Genomic DNA, 27,136 nt, shown 5'->3' on the forward strand with positions numbered 1-27,136 from the left:
ACCCTTTATTACAGCACTAGGGAAATTCTGGTTGGCTTGGATGTCTAGAGAAGAGAGTTAAGCAGGAGAGAATCTCTAGCAACTGAAAAACAGCAACTAGGGGCCAACGTGCTTCTAGCTCCTCCAACCACTGGAACCTGTGCTGTGGATTGGAATGTCTGGCTTTGATGGCGCGTGCTCATTTGGAATTAAAGTCAGACATAAACTTCCTGAGCGCCGGAGAAGCAAGCATACTTTGCTAGCACTCAGTCAATATTGTTTTGAATGTATTTCAGGAAGAGCTGGGAGCATTCCCTTCTTTTTCCATAAACCACTGTGGAACAGCAAGGTTTGCTGATGGTTTGTTGACACTCCTACTCTGAAGGCAAACCTGTGCCTGAAAGGAGGGGTGAGTTGGGACCAACTGCAACTAAAATAATTATAGAACAGTAACAGGGTTTCTTTTTAATCAGTAAAAAAAAAAAAAAAAAAATACTGCCTGTCAAAGGATAGACAGCTCTTAAGAATCATTGGTTGTCAGGAATTTAGCACAGGAAAATGGGACCTAGCCATAGGAAAGCTGCAACTCTCATTTAGATTGTAATTCAGAAGCAGACGGCTCAGACTGGTGAGTTATGACCCAGAAGACAGCCAAAGAAGAAATTGATTCCACAGCACGCGAAAATCTGAGACTCTGACCAGGCAAAGAGGAGGGAAAGGAAGATCAAAAATGCAGTGACCGGGGACTTACTGTTGGCCGAGACGGATAGGCCCTTATCCTGATATCACCTTATCATTCCTTGGTGTCCTTAAAGCATGACTTGGGAATAAGCCAAGGATGCATATGCCTGTTGCCCGAATAGCTACCAGACCCATAACGAAGCAGTTAAGTCCCTCGAAATCAGAGCCCATCCTAAACAGACAAATCACGGAGTGTGCTGATGGGCTTTTGCCTAGTGAAATGCCCACTGGCATGTTTTATCCTGTGGCGTTTTCAGTCTGTGTTTTTGCCGATGAAACATAACGTCACCGAGAAAATCTGGGTTTTCTTGACTACTAAAGATGATTTCTAACTTTTGTCACCATTTTGAAACATACCTTTGTCAACCTGGTTGCGACATCATTTTAGAAGACTCTTTGCATCCTGATAAAAGGATGCTCTGAGATGTCTTACGTGAGCTTCTCAGCAGAGAGAGTTTAACTTGATGAAGGCAGTCTTACCTCTGTAGCTGGGAGAGGCAAAGTGCTAACATTGTCAGGAACAAGCTGATCTTTTTGCCGCTTCTTCTGCTTCCTTCCTTCTGTTCCTTCCTTCCCTCTTTCCTTCCCACCTTCCTTCCTTAATTCCTTCCTTCCTTCCCTAACTTTTCCTCCTCCTCCTCTTCCTCTTCCTCTTCTTTCTCCTCCTCGTCCTTCTCCTCCTCCCTCTCCCTCTCCCTCTCCCTCTCCTTCTCCTTCTGATTCTCTTCCACCCTCTGTTCCTCTTCCACCTCCTCCTTCTGTCAGGAATCGTCCCAGTGCTTAGATGGCAAAATTCATCATCACCTTTCTTCCACGAGTGGCCAGTAAATGCGAGAGGATGAGACAAAGAGCTTTCTATTGTCTCTACCACCTGTCTACATCATGCGAATTGAAGAGTGAATTCTCTTCCCAGGTGTGCCAGTCAGGAAGTCCATGACCTTGCACAGGTTACTTCTTCCTTGGCCTCCATCTTCTTGTCACTTCAAAGAAGTGGAGCTTGATGAGATTATTGGTTGCCAGGGGACTTCACAAGGCCCTAGAATTCTACGGAGCTCCTTAGGCTTAAAGGGCCCAAGGGAGAGGTCACATGGCTCTTGATTCCACCAGAACAGGTCCTCTTTAATTGTTTTTCTGTATTGGGCTTCCACATGAGCGGTACCTAAGGAAAAGGAGAAACTCATGAGTCTCTGACTCAGATTCTGTGTTCTTGAGCTGTAGGTAGGCTACAGCCTTCCCTGACTGCTGGAAGAGCCATGGTTTGGGTGTGTGTTGTCTTTAGGACTGCTTCCAGAGGAGTGACCTTCAGGAAGCAGCTCGAAGATGTCTCTCTCATCACCTCCTGACTAAATCTGTATCCCATAAAGAGGGAAGATCCCCCTTCTCCTACCAAGCAAAGATACTTGACCATGTTGGGAGTGAAAGAAGGCTGCATGTAGGGCAACACAGCCTGCTCTGACACGACTCTTGGGGAGAAGCCGGGAAACAACACTGCAGTGATAGAGCTACTGTAGGGATCCATAGGCTGCACTCTGGGGCATGAAGGGAAGAATCATATGCTACCATGTACAGAGCTGGTCAGCTGACCGACTGCTTACAAAGTAGAAGTCGCAACCAATTGATGTGAGCAACATAATGCATGTTTCACAGATCATGCCGTGGTTGGCTGTTTTGAACCCAATACAGGAATTTGGGTGAGAAGCCCAGAAGAATCAGGGAGTTAGTGCCCTACCTCCTCTAATGTTCTAAAATGAGACATGAAAAATGTGTCGTGTTCAGTGGCACCTTAGAACCAGAAAGCAGGTGCGGGTTGAAGCGAAAATGGGAGGTGAAGAAGCCAATACACTAAAACTACAGGCAGTGCTTTGAGAAATTGTATGCGAGAAGACCAGAGAGATAGGGCAGTAGCAGAATGGGACTGAGGATCGGGTCCCTTTGGCCTCCCTGATTCTTTAGCTTCTATCTTCATTTCTCTTCCTCTGGGTTCCATCAGCCACCCTTCTCTCCCCATTGTCATTTGGCCCCTGTCCTTGCCCTGTGATCATCTGCTCCTTCTGCTTCCCCCAGCTTTTCTCCTCCACCTCCTGTCCCATTTTGCTTTGCCTCTTCTCCGTGCCTCTGCCTACCCTCATCCCCACTTCCAGATCCCCTCTGGTTCTCAATCCTGGGTTGCCACTTGGGCTGCCCTGGGGTTTCGTTGTGAACACACATAGCCTGCTCCATGTTTCTTGACAAGCACTATTAATCCTGAGAGATTAGAACGAGCACACCCATTGTTGGAGTCATCTGGTCTTTATTTTCTAGCAGTGGCCAGTCCTTGATGCTCGAAAGGAGCACTCTAAAACTAGACCAACACCTAATCAGTCAGTGGTACCTAATTACTTTTTGCCATCAACCTGTAAGAGGATCGATCTGTAATAGGTTCCTTTTGAATGACTTTTTAAGGATTAAACAAAAACAAGCACCGTCCCCCCCAGCCCCATGATGTGGTGACAGATGAGAACCACTATGGAAGACAAGTAGGGAACAGAATGACACCACAATGCATACTCAGCGATCACGCTGGACCGTTGGGATAAACAAGTCAACGTATGGAAGAAAACGTTAGGTGTACTATAGTAATTTCTTACTGCATATTTTGGCCCATTCGTTTTCTTCTTAGAAAGAAACATTAGGGCCTTTCATGACATCCATAAACACATCAGAGGTAGCAGTACACTCTGGCCTTTGACCTCTGAAATCCGAGGTCATGAGTAAACTAAGCCATGAGGTGTCAAGTCACTCGTTGCCAAATAACTCTCATAAAACACTCAAAGGTAGTTGGAAAGCCTAAGATGAGGGAGGAACCAGGACAGCAGGAGACTGCAGAGTACAGAGCTGCTTATAAACTCTCAACATACACATAGACACTGGAGAATACAGTGTGAAACCCTCTAACTGGTGACCTTTGTTCCCCATTTCCAAACAAGTGGAGAACGAACGATTGACCTCAAGAGTGTCCATTTCCTCTGTAGAGGTAAAGGCGAACTTTTCAGTGTGCCTCATTCCTTTTAAATGTTTATTTATTTTTGAGAAAGAGGGAAGGACAGAGAAGGAGGGAGACAGAGGATCTGAAGCAGGCTCTGTGCTGATAGCAGAGAGCCTGATGCCTGCTCCACCCTCAGGAACCGTGAGATCATGACCTGAGCCAAAGTCGGACATTTAACCCACTGAGCCACCCAGGCGCCCCAGTGTGCCTCATTTCTTGAGGAGCCCTTGTGTGCCTCTGCTAGGAGAATTCCTACCTCACAGACTGCAAACAGTGTGAGGTGTTATTTGCAGTGGTCAAGAGCAAGAACTCTGGACTCACACTCCCTCGATTCAAATATTGACTTCCTCGTTGCTAGTTGTGCGATACTGGACAAGCTAAATTAGTCCCACAGGCCTCAGTTCCTTCATCTGTCCCCGGGGGATCATAATCGAGTCTACCTCAGTGGGTTGTTGGGTGGATTAGGTCACCTAATAGTAATCACTGAATAAATGTTAGTTAGCTATTAAGACTTTCCATGGACATAGTATTTATAGAGATATTGAGACACAGATGAATAGCCTTCTTGGTCTTAGAGTTCAGTTACATTGTTTTGTTAAATAGATTTTTATTGGCTAGGTCGGGAGCCTTTTCACCATGTATAACACGATTTCCGTGGGAAAATGTGTTTTGAGTCCCAGATAGTCAACTTAGAAAGAAATGTTTGTACCACACCCAATCGTCTTTGTAAATTGAGCCTTTATATCGGTTCCGGAGCCTTTCATGGTTACTAACACATTGCCATGTAAGTCCCCTGGTTTGTTTTCTAACATCTTAATCTAAACTTTATAAAGTGTTATAATGAACTGAAGTCACAAACTGAAGCTTTTTAATTAAATGGTTAGTCCTGTTGCAAAACTGCCTTAATGAAAATTTATTGGGTACATATGGATTGTTTTGGAGCCTCTTTGGAGAAATGTGGTAACTTCTAAGATGACTGCATTGATCTTTTTTAACCGAGGAAATTGCCAATAAGGTAAATTGCATTATTCCTTCAACTGGGTAGAGTAGTTTTCTCTGAGTACTTAGGAAAATTTTAGATGCACGTTGGAGTCAGTGAAAACTGTGATGTTTGTGTGTTATTGCCAAGAGACTTTAGAGTTATTATATTTTTTAATTTTTTTAAGTTTATTTATTTTGAGAGAGCATAAGTGGGGGAGGGACAGAGGAAGAGAGAGAGAGAGTGAATCCCAAGCAGGCTCTGCACTGTCAGCATAGAGCCCGACATGGGGCTTGAACCAATGAACCGCAAGATAATGACCCAAGCGGAAATCAAGAGTCGGCCACTTAACCAACTGTGCCACCCCGGCGCCCCTAGAGTTATTATGAAGAATTCCAGAACATCAGAAACTTCTAGGTAACGTGTATATCAAGATCACCATGAAGGAAGCCACCGTTTTATGCCCCGAGGTTGTCCTTCTAACTTTACAAACAAGGTCAGTAGGTCATAGGGCTTGCATTGCCCCACCTGAGGAATCAAACAGACCTTGCATAATGATGTAGCAAAAGACTAATCAAGACTGCCCTCGCTGTTCAGTCAGAGAAGACTACATTCCGGAACTATGTTTCAAGTTCCAGAGACCATCATCTTCTCCCCTTCCTGTCTGGCTTTGCCCATGCAGCAGATTACCATGTTATGGCCATCTTTTTCCAGTTTTCGCTCCCTTCGATGCCATCCCTTTCCAGAGCTCTTTTCCTCCTCCCACACCGAGGACCAGGTCATCAGAAGTTACCACATGCCAGGCCTGTGCGACTCAGAAAAGGCGCTTTGGTCATTCTCTGTGTATCTTCTCATATGTTGAATGATTCACTTAAGCTCTGAGCTTTAATACCTCGTGTATCCAAGTCTGTTATAGTCCCAGCACAGTTAGGTGTGTTCATACATTTTGGCTCTCCTTTTATTCGGCAACGAACGCATTTCCTGGGCACCTGTTTGAGGCTAACTCTGTCTGCAGGGTAACCAGTTATCCCAGTTTGGTAGGGTACTGAAACCCAAAACAGTCCGCAGAAAACCAAGGTGGCTGATCACCCTGTCTGTGTGGGAGGGAGGGAGAAGGCTTGAAAGACGAAATGCCACGTGAAATAGAGCCTCAGCAGCAAGCGGAAGTTCACCAGGCGCTTATGAGAAACGGGGCTAGCATTTTAAGCAGATATTAAAGAGCATTTCTTATTCAGAGTTCAGTGAACAGACTGGCTTGAATGGTATGTGAGCTTTGGCCGGTGTGTGTACATATGTGGGGGTGGGGGAAGAAGGGCTCTTGGGTAAGAAGAGAACACACTGAGGACCACAAAGACCACGGGGGCCCAATCATGGAGGACCGTCTATGCCATGCTAAGGAATCCTTACTGGATCCTGGGGACCAGTGGCTTTCAAAAGACGGTAGCGAGCCCTTGGTTCAAATGAAACCTTGCTTGGAAGCATAAAGAAATAGAGAAAAAAGAAATATTTCTCTCATTGAAACAGATATGTGTGGGTGCAGGCTCCTAGAGCCTTCACATGTATCTCCCTGTCCCGCCTCTTTGGAGGACTATTTTGGGGAGTACAGTTTGAAAACCACATATGTGGACCACGGAGGAGCCAACAAAGATTTTTTTCTAACAGCCAGCTCATTTTTTCTGAGTTTTCACTAGCTCAAGATAAAACCACACTGTGATCACTCATGCCGCGATCTATTTTCCCCAATCTTTCTTCATATAAGACTTGACTTTGTTAGGGGGCGCCTGGGTGGCTCAGTCGGTTAGGCATCAGACTTGAGCTCAGGTCGTGATCTCGCGGTTTGTGGGTTCGAGCCCCACATCGGGCTCTGTGCAGACAAGTCAGAGGCTGGAGCCTGCTTCGGATTCTGTTGTCTCCCTCTCTGTCTCCGTTCCTCCCCCACCTGCACTCTGTCTCTGTCTCTCTCTCAAAAAAAAAAAAAATTAAAAAAATTTTTAACACACAAAAAAGAAAAAAAAGACTTGACTTTGTTAGTAAAACCCTTTTTGCTGTGATTGTTGTATTGGTTGCAACTGTATTTGTCTCCCATTAGCAGAGCAGCGGGTAGCAATTTTCTTTTTACAAAGATAGTACCCAGCTTATACGCAAGACGTGTTCCAAAAGTTCATTTTTAAGTTAATTATTTGGAACTCAGAGTACATTTTCCCATAGAAGCAGCATTGTGCGTAGTGAGTAGGTTCCCAGGCCATTCCACAAAGGCCAGTTTAGCCCATAATATAACTGAAAGTGTGGATTTTTGCAATGGAAATTAGTTGGATATAATACTGTTGCAATTAAAACGAAAACAATAGTTGAAAAAAAAACGTCTGGGTTTTTGTTTCCCTCAAGGGTTAGCACTTGATGAAAAGCAGGTTTAATCCTAGGAAGACAAAGAGAAATACATGAGGAGTTTTGTGTGAGTTTGGACGGCACAGCTTTGGAAATTTTTTTTTACATAATGTTTGGGACGGTTTTGTAAATAAGAAAAGCAGTCGTGTTCTTGTAGAAAATTTGGAAAGTTGAAAAATATGTTTGAAAAATTCAATCACCAGTAATCCTACCACCCAGAGAGAACATATTGGTGTGTTTCCTTTCAACCTTTTCCTGACTATGTGTATTTTTTAAATCAAGCCAGCAGTATTAACAGAGTGCATCCCACATGAACTGCTGTGCAGTCTTTAAAATGATATTTATAGGGGCACCCGGGTAGCTCAGTCAGTTAAGCCTCGAACTTCCGCACAGGTCATTATCTTGTGGAACGCGGGGCACCTGGGTAGCTCAGTCGGTTAAGCCTCGAACTTCTGCACAGGTCATTATCTTGTGGTCCGCAGGTTCGAGCCCTGTGTCGGGCTCTGTGTTGACAGCCTGGAGCCTGCTTTGGATTCTGTGTCTCCCTCTCTCCCTGCCCTTCCCCCGCTCGTTCTCTCTCTCTCTCTCTCTCTCTCAAAAGTAACATCAAACATTTTTTAATAAAATGATATTTAGGAAGAAGTTTTTAAAGCATCAAACAATATTTATGATCTAGTGTTTGAGTAAAAGGCATTCTTGCATCTGATGCCTCGATTGGGGGCCAAGGTGTGTAAGGCTACCAACCAAGATCCCCAACCTTCAGTCCCACCGCCACCCCCACTCCCCACAACAGATATCAGAGTTCCTCCTTTTTGTAGAAATTTGGAAGAGGACGTGCGTTCTCTTCCAAGTGTGGTGAAGTTCATAGCACTGGCTCCTTATTCTGATTCTCCTTCAGATTCCTGAACTTTCTTCTCCCTTTCTCCGGTGTATCACCAACCCTACTCATGCTGCACAACCCTGATGAAGGCCGTTTTGTAATTCATGAATAGAAAGGGGCACACGTTTCCTGAGGTAATGAGGCATGGACTAAAGAGAAGTGAGAAGGATTTGGGCAGAAGTGTATGTGTACTTGTAAGGCAGGAGATTATGTGGAGGAAACTGTATTGAGCCACAGTGGTCAAAGAAAGGTAGGGAAATGAAACCATGTAGCATGCAGGAGGACCTAGGGAGGGTGGAAACGAAGAAAAGTGTGTGTGTGTGTGTGTGTGTGTGTGTGTGTGTGTAGGCATGTGTTTAGGACCTGGCTTGGCTCACAGAGCAGAAAAAGGCAAGCAAAGGACAGTGAGTGTAGCGGAATTGTGGCCAGTGGAAATAAGAAAGTTTTAGGAGGAGGCAGCAAACTGTAAGGTGCATGGTAAGCAATTTTCTCTGAATAAGAGAACAAAGACGGTTTGTGAGGACAGGTGCTTGAAGCACTAATCGTCCGCGAACTAAAACACCCGGTTTGAACTCCATGTAATGTATCTGCTGTGATCAAGCACCATTTGACTTCAGCCCAGTTGCTGATTTCCTAAAAGCAGTTTACAAACACATTCCTTTTTCACACTATTTTATTTTATTTTGTTTTGTTTTATTTTATTAGTCAAGATTAGATTTGCAGCTGACTTGTATTTTGGCATGGAAGTCTCAATAGCTGCCCCTCTGCATTTGCTGTTCATCAGTGAAGGAATTGAAAATCAGAAAGTATGGAGGGGTGGGGGGAAACAAGGTGTGGGTTTAGAGGGGGTTGTATTTCATGTGGTGTTTTTTTAATGTACTGAGTGAGAAAGCAAAAGTTTCATTGCACTGTATAGAAACTTGTGCCATTTTAATTCTCGGTCATCACCATGTAAGGGAATCTCACTCTGTGGGATTCTGTGGCTCTCGTGTCTGGTGAACTTACAATTCAGAGATTCTGGGTTAAGGGGACCACAAGTCCTTGGCTAGTGATTCTCAGTGTTGGCTATAAATTGGAGTCTCCTGGAGAGCTTAAAAAATCCCGATGCCTGTTCCACCCCCAAAGATTTTCACTTAATTGGTTTGGGGGTGAGAACTGGGCGTGGGGATCTTTTAAACCTCTCCGGGTGACTCCCATGTGCAAGCACTTCTGGGACCTTCTAGTTTAGCCCATTGCTTTAATTACCCGTGTGGATTAAACCAGTTCTCAAAGTGTGGTGCTGGAACTAGCAGCTTCAGCATTTATAGGGAACTTGTTTGAATGCAAATTGTTTGGGCCCCCCTCCAGATTTACGGACTCAGAAACTCCGGGAGTGACCTAGGAATCTGTTTTAACAAGCCTTTTAGGTGATTCTGATGCATGCTGTAGGTTGACAGCCGTTGAATTAAACAGTCCCTCCTAACCCATTCTCTTTTTAATGTTTATTTATTTATTTTGGGAGAGAGACAGAGAGCACAAGCAGGGGAGGGGCAGAAAGACAGGGAGAGAGCATGCCAATCGGGCTCTGCGCTGTCAGTACTGACTCAGGGCTTGATCCTATAAACCATGAGATCATGACCTGAGCTGAAGTCAAGAGTTAGACGCTCAACTGACTGAGCCACCAAGGCATCCCCTAACCCTTTCTAAAGTACACTTGTGGAGGTTTCTAGGCAGGAGGAGAGATGTCTTTACCAGCTGATGAAAACTGGTCCAGGAAAGGACTTTTTTAAAAAAAAATTTTTTAATGTTTATTTATTGCTGAGAGAGAGAGAGAGAGAGAGAGAGAGACAGAGCACCATCAGGCGGTGGGGGGCAGAGAGAGAGGGAGACACAGAATCTGAAGCAGGCTCCAGGCTCTGAGCTTTCAGCACAGAGCCCAACACAGGGCTTGAACTCACAAACCGGGAGATCATGACCTGAGCGGAAGTCGGCACTTAACCAACTGAGCCATTCAGGTGTCCCCAGGAAAGGACTTTTATAAAAATACTTCTGTTAGGAGCCATGGTGGGCAAAGAAGAAAGAGATAAGAGGGGAAATTATTTGCCACAAAAGCCCAAGCAAGTTCAGGAGGGAGCATGTCTTCATAATAGTTAGGGGGTTGGTCACATAGGCAGACATAACCCTGGTGGCAATACCTGCAGGAAAACTCCTACTTATCCTTCAAAACCCCGTTCAGATGCCAACCTCCACTGTGAAGCTTCCTCTGAGCTCTAGGGTAAACTGCTTCCTCCTTGTATTTACACAACACTTGCTATCTCCCTCCTTTAGCTCTCATCTCACTGTATTGTAGCTATTTATGTCTCTCTCCCTTACCAAATTGTGTGATCTTTGAAAGCAGGGCATTCTCATATTCATCTTTGGATATCCAGTGTCTAATACAATACCTGATACATACTTAGCATTCTAGAATTGTTTGCTTACAGGAGGCATGAGGAACAACCACCTTTTTTTTTTGTTTTTTGGCTGTCATGAGCCTTCAAAAGATGGGTTTACCTTTGTGAATTAATCAGGGACCCAGGTCCGGCTCTCTCCCTGAAGGCTAGGCCCTTGATTCTGTCAGCACACCATGAGTCAGTCGGTAGACGCCTCTCAGTGGTGGTGGCCTTACAGAACAAAGATCTCAGAAATATATTAGCGACTGATTATTTTACATTAGCATCCATAATCGTCAGGTTCCAGGAGTACTAATGCCAAGTTTTCTCATATTTTCTCTTATTAGACGTAGACTTTCACAGGAAATCTAATTGAAATGTACAGGGATACACCTGCCATAGGGCAAAAGTACTGGGGTCCATGGGTCTCACCGGTTACTTCGCATCGAGGCCCTACCATCTCTGTGGTTCTTTGTGCTTCTCTAATTCTGTAATGTACTCTGTTCATCCCTGGGATGCTCACAAATATTCTTTTTCTGTAAGTTTATTTATTTATTTTTAGAGAGACAGCACAAGCGAGGGAGGGGCAGAGAGAGAGGGAAAGAGAGAGAATCACAAGCAGACTCCATGCTGTGAGCACAGAGCCCGACACCGGACTCAAACTCACGAAATCGGGAGACCGTGACCTGAACTGAAACCAAGACTCAGATGCTTAATCGACTGAGCCACTGAGGCGCCCCTCACAAATATTCTTCAAACAAGATAAACACTGAGCAAATTGCAGTCACTTTTACAACAGTGCCTTCTGGAGGTTGTACCCAGGTCAACGTGATTGGGTGTGTGCGTGTTCCCCAAGTCTTTAGAGTCACGGTTTCCCAGGCAACCCCTTGGCTTCATTTCCTAGGTGGTTAATCACACATTCATTATAACTGGATTTTTCCTGACTTAACTCTCCAAGGGACAACCTTTTAACCTTATTTCCAAATTTTTGGGGGTGGAGCCCCTCACTGTCACCTCAGTCACTGCCGAGAGGAGTGATTTCTAACTGGTAGAGAAACTTTGAAATACAGGTCAGTGTCATGTTCTAAAATGGAATTTTTAAGAAGAAGCTGGATTCATACCTTCCGTGCCAACTCACGATCCTCATTTGTCAGTGCTGAATGGATCTTCCTGTTTTTTTCTTTTCTTTTCTTTTTTAAATCTCTGTAGGCATTATACCTGATAGCCACTAATGGGACTCCAGAGCTCCAGAATCCTGAGAGACTGTCGGCTGTGTTCCGTGACTTTTTAAACCGCTGTCTTGAGATGGATGTGGACAGGAGGGGATCTGCCAAGGAGCTTTTGCAGGTGAAAATAAAACAGGACAATTACAAAGAGAGAGTCATTACATTGAGCTTCTCCATCTCAATGTGTGACAGTAAGGGAAGCCGTGTCAAGAGATGTCTAGTTCGAGTTGGGCCGTAGCCATTTGGTTTTAGACCACAGGCACAGAAATAGAGGCATGCATCTAATACATGATTGATTGGCATGTTGCCTTTCTTCTGAGAAGTTGGCACTTTAATCTGTAAATCTCTTTTGTTCTTCCTGGAGTCCTATTTTGCAAGGAACAGAAGAAAACTGTGAACCTCTGGGGTTGCTGTCTTGTTCTAAGCTTGACTGGTGCCCCTGGATGTTGTAGGCAGGTGCCCTTGGCCAGAGGTAATTCTCTGCGTAACTATGCAGTTGTTTCCATGGCGCTCGCTACTCTAATGCCTTACTGGTCAAAGCCCCTTGGCTGGTGATGGCAAATGGCAGGCACCTGCTTGCCTGGGTGTGTACCATCCAGCCTCTGTGACCACTTGCCCTTTTCAAGGCTCTCAGGGAATTAGCATAACCGATGGTCATTAGTACCAATTCCCTGCCACATTCTTTGCATACATTATCTCATTCAATTCTTAAAACAACTGCATACGGTAGGTGTTATTATCCCGTGTCACAGATGTAGAAATTGAGGCTGACACAGCCATCGAGTGGCAGAACTGGGATTTGAGTCCTGGATTGTCAGACTTTCCACCACACAAACCCACAAACCAGTTTAGAGAAAAAGACGTACTTCTATTGATAGAGGAACACATGCCCAGGACTACACATATAACTTCATCGCTGGGGACTGGGCCTCGGGGACACGTGTCAAGCCCCATAACATCGAAGAACAGTGACTGCTTATTCTCTCTGTGACTTTGAACACTTAATCCAGTTAAACAAAAAGGTGCGGCCCTTGGTTATATTGTGTGTTAACCACAGACCAAGTCTGTTCTAGGCGGAAGGAAGGAAGGAAGGAAGGAAGGAAGGAAGGAAGGAAAGAAAGAAAGAAAGAAAGAAAGAAAGAAAGAAAGAAAGAAAAGAAAAATGCAAGCATTGCCGTTGCTTCTGAACCCCCTGCAGACACAGAGAGCTACACCCCGGGGAAAATATATCCCACCTCAACCCAAATCACACCTGGGATAAACTGGTTTCTTAAAGAGGCTACACCTTCTCTTTTCTGCTACCTGTGAGCATTTCACAGGCTGCCCTAGGGCCGCACATGTCAAATCTGCAATGGCCCTTCACCGACCCTCTATTTAACCCACGGCGCCTCACACCCTCCACCACCCACATCAGGAACATCCTGATACACGTTCCAAGGACACGTGAAGAGACGGGTTCTCTTAACGCAGCTCTACTGTTACCAGGATCATTGGCTGTTATCTAGTTAGTTCCTTCCCAGACAACGCTTTTATCTGAGCCAGTCACACGAGTAACACAAAACTGTATTTTGAGTCTAAATTGAACCGCCTGTGTGTTGTATCTTTTCATCTTACACGTTAGCAGTAACCTGTGTATTGCCTTAAGTCCACAGAACATTGTTTTCTGACTCTAGCCTCTCATTGCCCATTTCAGAGGCTAGAAAAGAGAGAGACGCATGGCATTCACCCGCCACTAAAATGCTTGAGAAGAGACACAGGTCTTGAAGTATTTGTGTGCCTTTGTGGCCTAAGTCAGGTCTCTGCCCATCAACTGATATTTTTTGAGCACCTCCCGTTTGCAAGGCTTAACTGCAGTGGGTGATACATACGTCTCAGAGGCATGATTCCTGCTCGCCAGAAGTTCACGATGTCCTTGAGTATTTGCAAAAAACAACACGAGGTGTTTTACAGACTTATTGAAACCAGGTGGCTATTCAAACAATAAATGCTGTGGTTGCTTAGCGAGCAACTTCTATAGGTTACGGGGACCAGAAAGTGTCTGACAAACGGGAAGGAGTTCTGCTGAGTCTTGAAGAGCAGAGCAGTTTTAAATAGTCAAGGTGAACAGGGGAAGGGATTTCAGATGGAAGGACCAAAGTGTGACCAAAGGCATGGAGACAAGGTTTAATGAAAGGAACAGAAAATGAAGCATATAGTTGAAGTAAAGAAGTCGAGTCAGGAAGCTGTAAGAGAGAGGACCATAGAGCGCCTTGAACACCAGTCTATAGAATTTGGGCTGTAGCCAGTGGGGAAACACTGAACATATCTGAGGGTCACATGGTGACAGCTTTGTATGGAAGATGAATCTGGTAGTGTGCAATAAGAATTAGCAACAGGAAAAAAATGGCGGCAGGAAGATGGAGGAGGAGCTAAGGTTTATAGTTCAGGATTAAGTTGATTAGGCCTGAATTACGAAGGCGAGAGATAATTGTGAAAGGCATTAAAAAAGTACTCGGTAGCTGATTGCATGTAGAACATAAGGCAGAAGAAGACGAAAGTGACTTCAGAATATCGAACCAGTGGCAGCATTCAGTAAAAGCAAAAATGATGGAGGATAATACACTGGCTAGCATTTCTTTGCCTCTATGTAGCTTAAAAGGAACTGTCACTTACTTCATCTAACCATTGTAATAAGCAGAGGAGATCATTGAACCTAGGGGGGCTGATTCCAGAGCCTCTGTGGCTTACATCACGCAAGTGTACCCTGTTTGGGGACCTTAACATGTGTTTTTAAATGTTGAATTCAAGGGGACAGAAGGACATTGGGAAGGAAATACCCAGCGGGCAATTGGAGAAGTAGGACCAGTCTGCAAGAAAGAGGTCAGGTCACTCCATATTGCTTTGGGAGTCATCCCCATAAAGCTGATAAGAGGTCAAAACCATGAAAGAAAGTGAGCTCTCAAAGGAATCGAGTTAGAAAAAGAACATGATGAAAGCTGAGTTCTGGTATGTGGGAGGTGAGAGAAGGGAGGGAAGGCAGGGAAGAAGACAGAGGAGGAAGAGTCAGCGAGCATACACATGGAAGAGAACCAAGATGTTCAAAGAAGGAAGGGATATTCATTTGTATTAAGTACTGCAGAGGGGCCAAGAGAGGAATGATAGAGGCACGGCGATGGGGTTTAGCAGATAAGAAGCCACTAGTTTAAGGGTCAAGGTCCACCAAGGTCACTTCTTCCAACCTGAGAGCTGCTCCAGATAAATGCATCAGTTGGGGAAGATCAGAAAACGAGACTGTTGCAAGCCCAGTGAGATTTTTTTTTTTTATGAGACCCCCCCTCCTCTGAGTTTGTGGCTCGGCCCGTCAGTTGCCGGAGCGTTTCATGACACTGAATGACCAGAACATCTGAGGAACAAAAATTGGTGCTAGCTTTAATGAAATAAAGATACTTCATTAGCTTTCATGGTGTTTCGTTGGACACTCAAAGTGCGTTTGAACGAAGAAAGGGCCGCTTGAGAATGTAAAGTAATATACTCATGGGAGGGAAATAGACCAGTAATTCCTCTTGTTTGTTTGTTTGTCTCCCTTTTGCAGCATCCATTTTTAAAATTAGCCAAGCCTCTCTCCAGCCTGACTCCTCTGATTATCGCTGCGAAGGAAGCAATTAAGAACAGCAGCCGCTAGGACTGCAAGCCTTACCCCACACCATCTCCCTCCTGAGTAAGACTGAACTGTGAAACTCTGCGGCAGGAAAGAGGGAAGCAAAGACAGTCAAATGGGGTGGGGGTGGGGGTTCTTTAACTTTCCAATGACTAGAAACTTCTTATAAGCCTTTTTCCTACTCCCTCAGATTATGTAATTTATTTGTAAGCCTGAATCGCAGCCCGAACCGGGCAGCAATGTCGAAGCGGCCGTGAAGTGGCCACTTCTTCCGTGAAGCGAAAGAGCCAGTAGTGAATCCCCTCGTTTTGTGCATTCGCTTTGAAGAAAACAAGGTTTCTCAAAGATGCACACTCCCTCTTCATAGTGTCGTGTTCGTTTTTAAGTTAGAGAGTAGTCCCTCTTGCATTCGAACCTCCTTCAAAACTCCTTACCCAAATGTGACGTTCTTCACTTGCACTGTCATGAGGTGTCCAGAGGAAAAAAAAAAAAAAAAAAAGATGTCAAAACTTTTTTTTAAAGCAAGCAAAAAATGAAAAGCAAAAACAAAACAAAACACAAAAAAACCACAAAAAACAAAAACAAAACAAACAAAAAAAAAATTACCCCAGAGCAAATACTGTGTGACCATGTGGAAGTCCATGCCCTAATAGAGTTGCGATTTTTCATTCTTCTTCGATAGTGGTGGCTTGGTTTGCGTACCTGTTTTTCTGCATTTGTACTGGGAAAGGTTTCTTTGAAGGCATGTTTCCAAAAGCAGAGAGGAGTATGTGTGTTCAGGAAGGGCTTTTAAAAACTGCATCTCTAAATATAAAGCGCAAACGGTGAAATCCTGTCACATTTTCACGATGATGCTTAAGAGAGGTAGTTGATGTATCGTTTGTAGAAACCAGCTTGCTCATCTTCACGATAACCTGAGAAAGGACACCCCAAGCCTTGTGAACTCTCCTGTTGGGTGACTCCAGGTCCTCAACCTAGGAAATCCTGGCAGGAGAAGTCATACTTAGACAAAGATGGGACTTTCTCTGAGAGCCAAAAGGAAAGCAAAATGCGTGTACAATACTTAGATCTTTGTTGGACAGAAGGAAACAAAACTAAAGGTACCTAATTTAATCCCCCTTGTGCTTGTGGAACACAGGCCATCGGAAAATAGGTGCATTAGGAGGAAACAGACCCATTAGCCAACATTTGTTCAACATTTATGATCAAAATCACGTGAAAATTTATAACGTTTTTAAAATTCCTCAAAGGATCTGGAGAACAGAGATATTTTAGGTATTCGACCCTGTCAGAAGTGGGAGGTCCGCGAAAACTACACCCCAATCAATATTTGGCTCTAAGTACTTGTTCCCATTTGCCCTCTGTCTCGCCAGTTTCTGTTTCAGGATATAGTATGTTCATACTTTGTCCTTTGCACTTTTGAATCTCAAAAACATGTTCATAAAGATCTGGAAATTCTCCAGTAAAAGTAATTAGGGTTTGCAATCATCTATCCTGAGAAGTATCAGTTCCAACTGGTTTCCTTTTATGGCTTAAGGAAAGCACGAAAATTTGACTATTATTTCACCATGTATCTACTTACTAAAAAGTCACCAGTTGGCACTTCCTGAATCTTCTGAGAGCAGAAAAATATTTGGACGGTGTCTGCGTAGAAACAAAATATATACTTCTCTTTCAAATGTACTGTCAGTTTTATAAATTCTGCAAAGTTGTTTCTCCAAACCTTTGAAAAGCTAACAATTTGTGCTACGGAAGGCTTCTTGATGTGTAATATATCAAGACTCTGAAGAGAACCTGTCTACTTCAGCAAGAGGGAGAAAGGGAATGACATGGGCCTCTCTTCCTCTTTGCCAAGGTACATCTATCCATCTGGCCATCCGTCCATTCCTTAAAACGAAAGCACTTTCTTTAGAGAATTTCTGCTAACCATATAGGGTGCGTGTTTATGTTTAGGAAATGGCACCGCTGGTGGATTTCCTATTTTCCTACTGTTTTTTTTTTTTTTTTACTATAACATTTGGGAGGGGCTCGACCCCCTGGAAAATAGCCACAGTGAGATAAAACAACAAATGTGAAAAGAAAATCAAATAGCAACATTCATTTGAAGCATGCTGTGTTATACTTTGCAAAAAGGTGGGTGGGCCTGAAATTTTTAATGCCACACTGTTCTAATGAGAGAGAGAGAGAGGCCTTAATTTTTACTTCATTTAAAGTTAAATATTTGTTTTAATGTTTCATTCATAGTGCCAGGGAATTCAATGAAACCATACCTGGGGTGTGAATCGAATTCAGTACGTTAACTATGCCCTGCCAGTGGAGACAACCACACACCTGGTTGGGAAGCCCTAGTTGTTGATTAGTGTCCCTTAGATGTCATTAAGGCCTTTGGGTGGGGAGAGGCCTGGAGCAGTGATCCTTCAGATCACTGTAGACAGAGAAATGGCTGTTCTTTTATGCTTTCAATCCTGCATATTCACAACGGGCCGCCAGATTTCTTCACCACATCCCATCGGACCAAGATTTTATGGTAATATATCGCAGTAGGCTTTACTCTTACCAATGTATATCTGTGTAGATTTTAAACGAGAACAGCTTCCAGAGACCCTCCCCCATGTTGGAGAATTACGTATATTTCTAATAAGTATTAGCGAGAAGCCGTTTCTCCTGCCAAAAAAGATGCTGAAGGATTCACGTTGGGTGCATTTGAACAACTTGGACTCCAGGTGGTTAATCGTTTATCCCCTTTCTCTGGACTTGTTTTTTTTTTTGTTTTGTTTTGTTTTGTTTTTAAGCTCATCTTGACACAGATGAGTCTGTCCAGATCTTTAAAGTTGCTAGTATGCCCTGAGAAAATGGGGGCACGTTGTCGAATGTTGATTCCAAAATGTCCCGAGATAGGGATAGGGCAGTGGGAAAGTCAGGGAAGGGTGAGAAGCACAGTAGAGATTATTTATTTAAGAAAAGAAAAGAACGTTAATGTTGTAGCAAGGATCCGGTGCGTTGTCATAATCCCATGAAGATTCTCGGATGACACAATCCCCCCCAAATCAGTCACCATGCTGGGTAATGACTTCGTTCTTGCTGATCTCGTCTATGTGTCATTGTAAATATTTGTGTGTCCATGTTCCGTTTTGGCTACTGGATGGCCAAGTCACGTAAGAAGATTTAACTCAAGTATTTATTCTTTAATTGTGTTACTCAGATTTCTTCAGGCTTGTGGATTGCACCCCGATGTTGAGTTTAACCACCTGATCCCCACATCAATCCCTCCCCCGTGAAGCACATTCCATTGCTAAAAAAACAAATATGAAATTGCTTCCTGTCGTCTGTATAACTGTTTTGATAGTTTGAGATGTTTGTCTATAAAGGATATTTCTCAGCTCAAAGATCGTGTAAATAACTATATTCCTTTGCGCAGTGGGTTGTTTATTTCTAATGAGGCTGCCAGTTCTCAGAGAGAAATCTATAAAATCACTTTTAAATAGCGTAAACAGGGATTACAACTATGTAAAAAGTAAGTTGTGCATAATGGGCAAAGACTGGGAACACAGACCATTGAATCAGTTGTGTTAGGGTGGTGGGATTATGCAAAACATTTTTTTCTTTCAAAATTTTCTTTGATATTGTTCTAATATTGCTTTATAATAAACATCAGAAAGGGAACTATAGAGACATAGAAAAGATGCCAGGAGCAGATGCCTTCTGGCCAGAGCCCAGAGCATGCAGGGCACACATATTTGCTAGTTACAGTTATTCCATAGGCTTTATATTTGCCTGGGTGCTGAGGTTGGCACACGCTCGGGTATGGCACATGCTTTCTTAGGGGACTATTATCTGTAAGTTGAAGCTAGGGAGATGTCGCTCTTAGAACTCCAAACACACCCATCCTTCTGCTTTAAAAGTGGCTGCCCTCCACTTGGATATGGCATGGAGGCTTCTGTTGTGGTTACTCGAAATTGGAGGGGTGACATGTGATTAGCCCCCTTGAAAGCATCTGGGTCAGGGGTCACCTTTCTGGATCAACTGTTAGCAGATTTTCAAGCTGAATGTGGAAGAACAGAAGGATCAATCCCCCAGCTCCCACGCTGTCCTTGTGTGACTGGATGTTACATCACTTGGGTAGGGATTCTTCTTTTTGTGACCAGTGGACCAGTCCCTTTGATTTCAATGGAAGTTATGACTTGTGCCTAGAAGCCGACAATGAAAACATTAAGACACATGTTTAGAACTGCCGTTGCCTGTTGGCCTTCAGTTCCAGTCGTGTTAGCTTTAGCTTGAGATGGCTTCCATGTGCTTTCTGTCCTGCCTGTTTATAGGCTGTATGCAGTAACTACTGTCGTTTTTCAGGAGCGAAAGGGAGACTCTCTACCCAAAGAGAGGAATTTTCCTCCGAACTCACCGAAGAAATCTCAGGTGAGGAGTTTTATAATGGGGTAGTGGTCTCAGATGTTATTCAGTTTCACCAAGAGCAGACCTTATACCTAGAGAACCCACTTTCCATTGGCCATTCTCAACATAAAAAGTACTTACGGGCGTCCTAACCCTGCCATCCCCAGTTGGATCTCGCGGTCCTTTTCTGAGCTACTTGCAGTTAGTATTCAGTTAAACACAGGCATGGCCAGGGATGCAAGCTTCTCCCAGTCTCTGAGCAAGAGGACTGAAATTCAGCATTTGTAAATTGAGAGCCAATAGGCCTGGGATTTTGAGTGAACACACAGTTCTGAACATATTTTTGCATGTGGCTTGGGAAGGGAAGAAATGGTACCTTGGAAATAAAGGAGGTGTTTTTTTCCTAAGAAAGAATTTTTCCTGAGAGAAAATTGTTTCTGATACAATCTTTCTGTTGGTTAGCTTTAATTTTTCCACTCTTTTTCTGATCCCACACTCCTTCAGTGACCAAATGAATATCCCCCAACTCCTCATGCATCGGGAATGTCTGTTTAATAGTAGACAATATCCAACTGAACCTGCAAATGCGGGACCTGAGATATCGCCTCCATGTGCACACTTCTGTGTGCAAGTATACTATAATTACAAGTAGCATTTACTGCCACGTCATACAGTCAGACTTGCGAGATAAACTTCTAGAAGCTGGTTAGTGCCATCAGAGTCTCCTTTGGAAGCTGCTATCAGGTGAATGCTACCCCGTAACACCTACCAGCAGTAAGGGGGGTACCATGTTCGCCTGATTTCACACCTAAGAGGAAATCAACAGCAATTACACAGAATCAAGCAGATGTAGTATTAGCCTAAGAGTAAAGAAGCCTGGATTCTAATGTAGGCTGTGTTACTCTTATTGTGTGGCCTTGGGCAAGTCACTTAACCTTTTCATGGCTATTCCGTCATCTGTAAAATAAGGGTATCGGACTAGATGACCCCAAGGTCTTTCCAAAAGTCCTATCTTTCTATGGCACCTTAGGTTGCCTTGCAAATTCAGCCTGCTCAAATGATGGCAAATATCGCATGCTTAAGCCTGGGTTTCTTAGGTGGCAGTTAAACAGTAGAACTATGTCAAATGATAGGGAAAATGAAAGCCTCAAATAAATGCAACTAATACTAGGGAACGTTGATAAAACTTGCGGCAGCCTTCCAAATCCTCACAGTTGTTTTGTTTTGTTTTTGTTTTTGATGTCCTTTTTCTGTGGTGTGTTCCCAGTTTTCGTTTTCCATATATTCTATATGTAAACTCTGATTTTCATTAAGCTGTGGCCAGTATTTGCTACTAGAACAGAAATGCACTGTCACACTTGCTAGAACACAGCTACATTTGGGCCTCTCCTTTCCTAGGAAGCAATGCTGGTCTTTATAGAGTTTACTTTGTAAAGGGCACAAGATGGCAGAACCCATGCATTTTAATGGCTGGGACTATTCAGAATGGACATAAGCACTTGCAGGTTGCAGAGAAAGAAATGAAAAAGTGAGCACATGCTATTAGCATTAAGGAGTGTTGACAAATCAACTTGTTGGGAACCAAAGAGAGCATTTCTGATGACAACTCCCACAGCGATCGGCCAGGTGTACGAGTATACTGCTGGAAAGAGGGTAAACTGGAAGTTCGTTAGTCCCAACGCCCTGCCTATAGCAGAGTGCCAACCAGCCCTGAGTGCGAAACTCAAGTTCAGTATGTGTGCTTGTGTGTGGTGTGCTTTATGGACCCGCATATACTATATTCATTAGTGATGATAAGACCTTTCACAGAATCCTATAACCATTAGTGGGTTGAGTTTTAAATCTCAGTACATCAGCCGGGAGGAGTCAGATCACAGGGTACTGATGTCTGCTGGGATTATACTCATCATATCCAGACAAAACAAGTTGAGGAGGATCTATATTTTCATTCTTTATCAGAATTGTATCTCATTTGGTTGTGCATTACTTTTGTTAAAATGTGTTATTTGTAAACCCATGTGTAGTGCAACTCTTCTGTAACTTTGGATTAAAGGTATTTATGGTCTTTTTGTTTGTTTGATTTTTAAGTAAGTTATTTCTTTCGTAGACCTGCTGATGGTATGGTTCCATCCTTCTGACCTCAGCTTCTGATTTTTTAATGACTTTTTGTTTCCAATATTGTTATTTTAAATTGTGGTTGAAGCAATAGAAAATTGAAATATGGATTGTGCATGACTGTGTCTTGAGTGTAAAAATATTGCAGTTTGAAACTTGGACCTAAAGTATTGCAAATAAAAATGACAAACATCAACGAGCTGGTGCTTCTGTCTTCTGTCACCCTTCCTGCCTACCCCTCTGGCATTGGCCGTTGTACCTAGTTCACCGGTTAGAGGCAGGGAAACGCCTGGCCTTGTGAGCAATGCAGGAAATGTCCTGAAGATTCTGCCGCCAAGTAACTCAGACCCCGGATGTCCATCTGGTTTCACATGGAACAGCTCAGAGTCATGGTTTTTCACATGGAATCACACCTGTAAGTTTTCCATGTTCTCCCTAGCAGCCCACATTGGAGTGAAAAGGAAATTGGCAGTTTGGCTCCATTATACATGTACTTTAATGTTTTAACCAGAGTACTCTGGTCCTATTTCCTAGGCATATATATTCCCATAAAGTAAGAAGCAACAGATTCTGTTACCATTTGGGGGGGTGGGGATTGAGTAAAAGGTGCACGGGATCTCTCTGTATTAGTTCTTGTAACTGCATGTGGATCTCCAGTTATCTTGATAAAATTTCCAATAAGAAAAGCAACAGACTACATGATACCTCCATCGTGACATCTCAGAGGTCATGGCAGGGAGATAGGATGCGAGCGGCATGGCATACCCTAACCCGGTACCAATGCCAACCACCAATCATCTTGGTATCAGGAAGTTCCGCGCTAATTTAATTCCCCTTTAGGTAGTAGGACTCCCCACTCTCTCTTCAGGCACTTCTGAGGCCTCACAGGGGAAGCAGAGAACTCAAATATCGTTGCTTATGAGTCCTTCGCCATGGGCATCAATCAGTTTGGCTCATCAGCCTATGGTGTCACGTGAGAATAAAATTCCTAACAAGAAGCAACTTTTAATTGTACAGCCGGGGGCACCTGGGTGGCTCAGTTGGTTAAGTGTCTGACTTGGCTCAGGTTAGGATCTCGCGGTTCATGGGTCCGAGCCCCGCATCCGGCTCTGTGCTGACAGCTCAAGGCCTGGAGCCTGCTTCGGATTCTGTGTCTCCCTCTCCCTCTCTGCCCTTTCCCCGCTCGCACTCTGTTTCTCAAAAATAAACAAAAAAAATTTTTTTAAGGTATAAAATACGGGAGGGGAATGTCATGTTCTTACAGTGCTGTACTACAGCACTTGACATTATGTCCTGAACTCCTGCAATAGGGCACAAATGATGAGACCCACCGCGTTTTCCACATTTTCTTTCTAAACTTCTGAAGCAGGCATTAGCAAATGGTAGTTAAATCTGTTCATATTTAAGAGGTTGTGTGACATAATTCAAAAACACTTTTTAATCACTTAAATGATACAGTTACTCCCCTAGCTTTCAAGTAGAGAACAGGGATTACGAAACCATTCCCCCTCAAGAAGATTTTTATCCCTGGTATTTATTGGTCCATTACTGCCTTTAGCAATGATTATTTTCTGATTTGGGGTGTGTTGTGTTTGGTGAACTGTTTTTTACCTGAAGCAGAAGTGCACGTGTCATAATCTGCTATCAGGGTATTTCTTTCATAGGACTTGACCGTGGAAAAGACAATCTTGTCCAATCTTGTTATTCATCTGTAATTTAGAGTCTTCTCTCTTTTGGCTAAATACTATCTGGATTCCATACGTTACCATCAATCTCAACAACACCAGCATATCTAACATCAAAATGATATAAATATTGCCTAGCGTGCAGGCCCATATTACCAAATCCTGAACAATAAAGGTTTTATCCCCCACATTGGGAGACAATCTCAAGAGGTTGGTGCAAGAGGCTACATTCATGAATTTTTCAATTCCATGGAAGCTGCCTCGCCCGTGGCAGAGTTCTGTGGATTCCACTCAGACTGATGTGTTTACCAATGGCACAGACATATATATTAATATCAGAATTAGCCCATGGTACCAGGTTAAATATCTGTAATGCAGAACATTTCCCTTTTATTAGTGTTCATAAGAGTAGCAAAGGCATCAATTCTAGAATCAAAGCAACCCTTTTTATCTGGCTCCATGCTACATTCCTGTGATCTTCCCTAACTCATCTGTATAATTTTGAACGTTATTATGTGTACCTTAGGCCCTCCTTCAAATGGTATAGCAATGATAGCACTTGATAGGTTATGAAAGAAGCCAAAGCCTTGATGTCATCTGCACTAATATCTATACTATGCAAGGCACAATGTGGGTTGTGCTGAGCCTATCCTCTCTCTATGACCTTCCAGGAGTCACTGTTCCACTGACGGTAAAGGTGTGGCCCAGCACTTGGTCATAGGCTTAATGATTTATAAGATGCCATGTACCCATTTCAGTTTTTTTTCATTTTCTCAGATCCTCAGATTTCTTCTTTTTGTTGTTTGGAGAGAGAGAGAGTAAGGGAGGGGCAAAGGGAGAGAGAGAGAGAATCCCAAGCAGCCTTCACATCCAGCATGGAGTCTGACACGGGGCTGGATCTCAGGACTGTGAGGTCATGACCTGAGCCCGAATCAGGAGATGGATGGTTAACCAACTGAGCCACTCAGGTGCCCCCAGGTCATCAGGTTTAGCGCTAACTTTTCTTTCACCATCTTGGCATCACAATTGAAGGAGACTTCTACCCCCCAACCCTACCTTGTAATTAACAATTTTTAATGATGTTGTTCATCATTGTCATGGTGCTTGGGTACAGCTGAGGTGGCACCTGCAGCTGCCAGAGTCAGGCCAAGTACAAGTGTGGCTCCTCAGCCTCTAAATGTCTAGGGAGTAAAGAAATGAGCCTTACCTGGAGGGGTATTTACTTTGTCCACCAACATATGGTCCAGTGGCTTTCCATTAATTACCTATTGGCTGGAGTATACACTGTGGCCCATTGTGATAGGTTCACCCTATTTTTCTCCCTGCCTATACATAGGGCAATCATTTTGGGTTCACCAGGGTGGCCCCTGTTCCTCAACACCCCTTCATGTAGCTCCTGTCATCATACTCTAACGTTGCATTGGTACTGGTTCCATTCAAGATGCAAAATGCCTTGGGCAGGCCAATCTGTGTGTTTCTAGTAGTTTCCATCTCAGTCTAGCTATATATTATGGCAGCTTCCTCAATCTTCATACCTCCCACTTCCTCTCCCGCAGAAGTCTCTGGACAGTGGGTTTTCCCACCAAAAATAAAATAATGAGAGTAAAATCATCATTCCTAGAATAGTAACCGTATACCCCAAATGCTCCATCCTGGCTCCCACCACCTCTTTTGCTCTTGCCTCAACTAGATTCAACCATGTGCTGTCAGTTCACTTGAATCTCTTAAATGATGGATTCCCCTTAGGCCGTTATGGGATTAAGAGTTTAGGTCTCAGAGCTAGAACTTCATTTCACTTCTCTCTAAGCATTAAGTTCAGTCATAAAAAGAGGACAAAAATACATCACAAGGTTGTGAAGAATCAAAAAGTTAACTTATCAAAATGTTCATTTGGCCATACTTCAGATATCCAGTAAATGGCAGCTATTATTATTAACCTTTTCAGGAAATGGTAGCTATTATTATTATCAACCTTTAAAAAATATCCTGGCCCACCGTAACACCTTCAACGGTAGCTACTACGCTGAGCGAATTTTGGTTGGCAGTCCAAAGGCAGAAAAATGTTTCTTCTATAGTACTGTAGCCATTGTTGGAGACCTGGTCCTGTATAGGACAGGCTTGGGCAGGTTCTAGTTGAAGTGTGCAGTGTGACTATGCACCCCGATTTTTCTCCCATCTATATCCAAAAGCAAGAAATCTTTGCCCACTAACTCCAGTGGTTTGCACCTGGGTGGAGCATCCAGTTATGGTTTCTGTATCGAAGTCTTGTGGTGTGTAAAAGCAGGCCCATGCCTGACATTTGTATTTCAAGTCCTCGTCCGTCTTTGGTTGAAATAACCAGCTTTTTAAAATAGTTACAAAGTCCCTTCTTGTATTGCCAAAGCCATTGTGTAATACTCTTAAAACCCTTGCATGCCTACCTCTGGTCTTGGCATGGCATTCAACATAAACCAAATCTCTCTAATGGCTCCACATTTCTCTTAAAGACGAGATCCTTCTAATGACTTACAAGGCCCTCTACTGTGTGTGCCATCCCCTTATCTTCTCATCTTATCCCATTTTATTCCCTCCTTCACTCATTCTGCCCCACATGAAGTGGTTTCTTGCTAATCCACAAACATTTCAAGCATGTCTTTGCCTCAGAGCCTCTGTGATGGCTGTTCTCTCTAAATGGAAAACTTCCCTCAGATATCCACACATCTCTCTGTCTCACTTCCTTTAACTTTTGCTCAAATACTTCTTTTTCAATGAGACCTACCCTGATTACCCCATTTCAATGGCACTTCTCTGGCCAGAACTCCTGTTACTCTTTCCTTAGTCCTTTTTGCCATAATACCTATCAATTCTTTCATACTCTACCATTTGTTTATTTACTTTGTCTATTGTCTAACTTCTCCTAGTCGACTGTAAACTCCACCAGGGCAAGTATCTTCTTTTTAATCCCCTGAGGCATCCCAAGGCACATAGTAGTCACTCAATAAACCTTAGTTGACTCAGTGAATGTTGGATGTTCCTATCTTCTTGAAACCCTGTCTTCTCTTGATTCTGTGACCACTCTTTCCTTATCATTCTCTCTCCTCTCTGCCATTTCTCCAGTTCCCTTTTCATAATCTTGCTTCTACCCACCCTTTACATGTAGTTGACCCCCAGGATTCTTTCATGGTCTTTTTTTCTTACAGCCATTGGCTCCAGCTCTCACCTATACCATAACTCCCAAATGATTATCTCCAGTCAATATGTCTCCTCTAAACTTCATACCTTAATTATACATCTACCTACTTACTTGATACTCAAATTGCCCCAACTGAATGCATATCTTCTATCCACCACATCAGATCCCCTTCTTATTTTCTCTTTATCATTACCCCTTACATCAGAAATCTAGGTGTCATCATCAAAAAAAAAGAAATATAAGGTCATTAATTTTCTCTTCATCATATTTACCCCTACTATTTTCTCAATTCCCAAGTTCCCTTGATTCCTTCTGTTAAGTATCTCTTAAGTTATCCCTTAGTTTTTACCCTCACTACTACTGTGGAATATTGCAGAAATCCGTAAAAAAAATAATGAAGGCCTTATGAATTGGTCTTTCAGCTTCTACTCTTGGCATTCTGATTCGCATTGCTGCTAGACTGTTTTTTCTAGAAAGTATATCTGACTAGGTCACATCGCTTTTTAAATCCT

At 43.3% G+C, this 27,136-nt stretch overlaps 1 protein-coding gene across 4 annotated transcripts in view; it reads left to right on the forward strand.

Annotated features, from left to right (window-relative positions):
* Positions 1–15,781, forward strand: part of PAK3 (p21 (RAC1) activated kinase 3) — a 121,479-nt gene extending 105,698 nt beyond the window's left edge. For all 4 annotated transcript variants that reach the window (XM_030306107.1, XM_030306111.1, XM_030306108.1 and 1 more), the window contains 2 exons: positions 11,610–11,747; positions 15,198–15,781. In XM_030306107.1, the coding sequence (XP_030161967.1) occupies positions 11,610–11,747; positions 15,198–15,287 (228 nt within the window). In that variant the 3' untranslated portion in view covers positions 15,288–15,781. The remainder of the gene's footprint in view (positions 1–11,609; positions 11,748–15,197) is intronic.
* The last annotated feature ends 11,355 nt before the right edge of the window (positions 15,782–27,136 follow it).

The sequence above is a fragment of the Lynx canadensis genome, chromosome X (genome assembly GCF_007474595.2).
Source record: "Lynx canadensis isolate LIC74 chromosome X, mLynCan4.pri.v2, whole genome shotgun sequence".
Lineage (NCBI taxonomy): Eukaryota > Metazoa > Chordata > Mammalia > Carnivora > Felidae > Lynx > Lynx canadensis.